General features: G+C 60.8%; 1 protein-coding gene across 5 annotated transcripts in view; it reads right to left on the bottom strand.

Moving 5' to 3' along the window:
• Positions 1-719, bottom strand: part of PLEKHA2 (pleckstrin homology domain containing A2) — a 32219-nt gene extending 31500 nt beyond the window's left edge. For 4 of the 5 annotated variants that reach the window (XR_003093915.1, XR_003093914.1, XR_003093913.1 and 1 more), the window contains exon 1: positions 532-719. Coding sequence is in view for 2 of the 5 variants with exons in the window: in XM_025203419.1 (XP_025059204.1) it covers positions 532-672 (141 nt within the window). In the remaining 3 variants the exon portion in view is untranslated. The remainder of the gene's footprint in view (positions 1-531) is intronic. The other variant, XM_014519648.2, reaches the window with a different exon arrangement.
• Between the last annotated feature and the right edge of the window lie 402 nt (positions 720-1121).

Below are 1121 nucleotides of genomic sequence, written 5' to 3'. Positions count from 1 at the left end.
TGAACCGCAGAGTGCTCCAGGAACCTCCGAGACTGGTTGGCAGCAGCGGGACCCCAGCTGTTGCCAGCCGCAGGGATCAGCCAGGGCTCTGGGCCCCCGGGAAACCTGCTGCTTCCAGCACTGAAGGTGCTCCCTCTGCTCATCTTCACCAGGACCCAATCCACAAGCAGGAGCAGGAACTCAATGTGAGCACAGTGCAGCGGCAGGAGGCCAGCCCCAGCTTCCATCCTGCATCTGCACAGGGACTGAACAGCAACTGCACTGCTAAGGCAGACTAAGAGCCAAGCTAGGCTGCCAGGTCCCTCGGGAGGTCACACCTAGCCCACCCTCTGCTCAATCCCTGGCTGAACCCCCCCAGCCAAGCTGAAGCATGAGAGTCCCTTTGAAAAAGCCAGCTCCAGCTCTGTGGCAACCACGCTGGACTCCTAACCGAGGGCCCAGGGACTGCCGCATATGCCCCAAAGCAGGAGCTCCTTTGCCAGAGTGACACGAGCACCGCAGGGAACTCCTCGGTGCACCCCGGGGGCTCACCTGGGGGTTGTCCATGTACCACAGCAGGCAGTTGGCCTGGGTGTCCAGGATGAAGTACCTCCGCAGGAACTTGCCACAGGTCTCATTTTCTTCAATGTCCAGAAACCCACAGATGCGATTCTGCCGATCCACATAAGGCATGCCGGGCTCCTTGGACCATCACCCTGCAACACACGCACCAGCGGTAAACACCAAGCACACCCGCCGCTCCGCCAGCTGCCCCTGCCAACCCCTAGTGCCCTGCCAGCGTCCACGGCACTGCGGACGTGGTTGGGACTCACCCGCCTCTCACGCTGCTTTTGCCTGGCGGGCACCAGGTCCTTAGAGGGCATGGAGCACAAAGAAGCCAGGGGTGAGGAGGAACATCACCCTCCTGAGGTTTGCCATTGACCTGCCAAAGCTGCTCTGCTCCAGGTCAGGGAATCGTCAAGCCAGTCAGCAGCGGGCCAGTCTCACCACACCGGACAGGGAGCATTTGCAAAAGCCAGCTCCACCTTCTCCAAGCCACACACCATTTCACTGCACAGTGACTTATGAGTTACACGCCCCACTGGGCTCTAGCCCAATACGGCAGCCACACACCTTCCCGC

The sequence above is a fragment of the Alligator sinensis genome, unplaced genomic scaffold (assembly GCF_000455745.1).
Source record: "Alligator sinensis unplaced genomic scaffold, ASM45574v1 scaffold98_1, whole genome shotgun sequence".
In the NCBI taxonomy this organism is placed as follows: Eukaryota; Metazoa; Chordata; order Crocodylia; family Alligatoridae; genus Alligator; species Alligator sinensis.
This window is presented reverse-complemented; position numbering and strand designations above follow the sequence as displayed.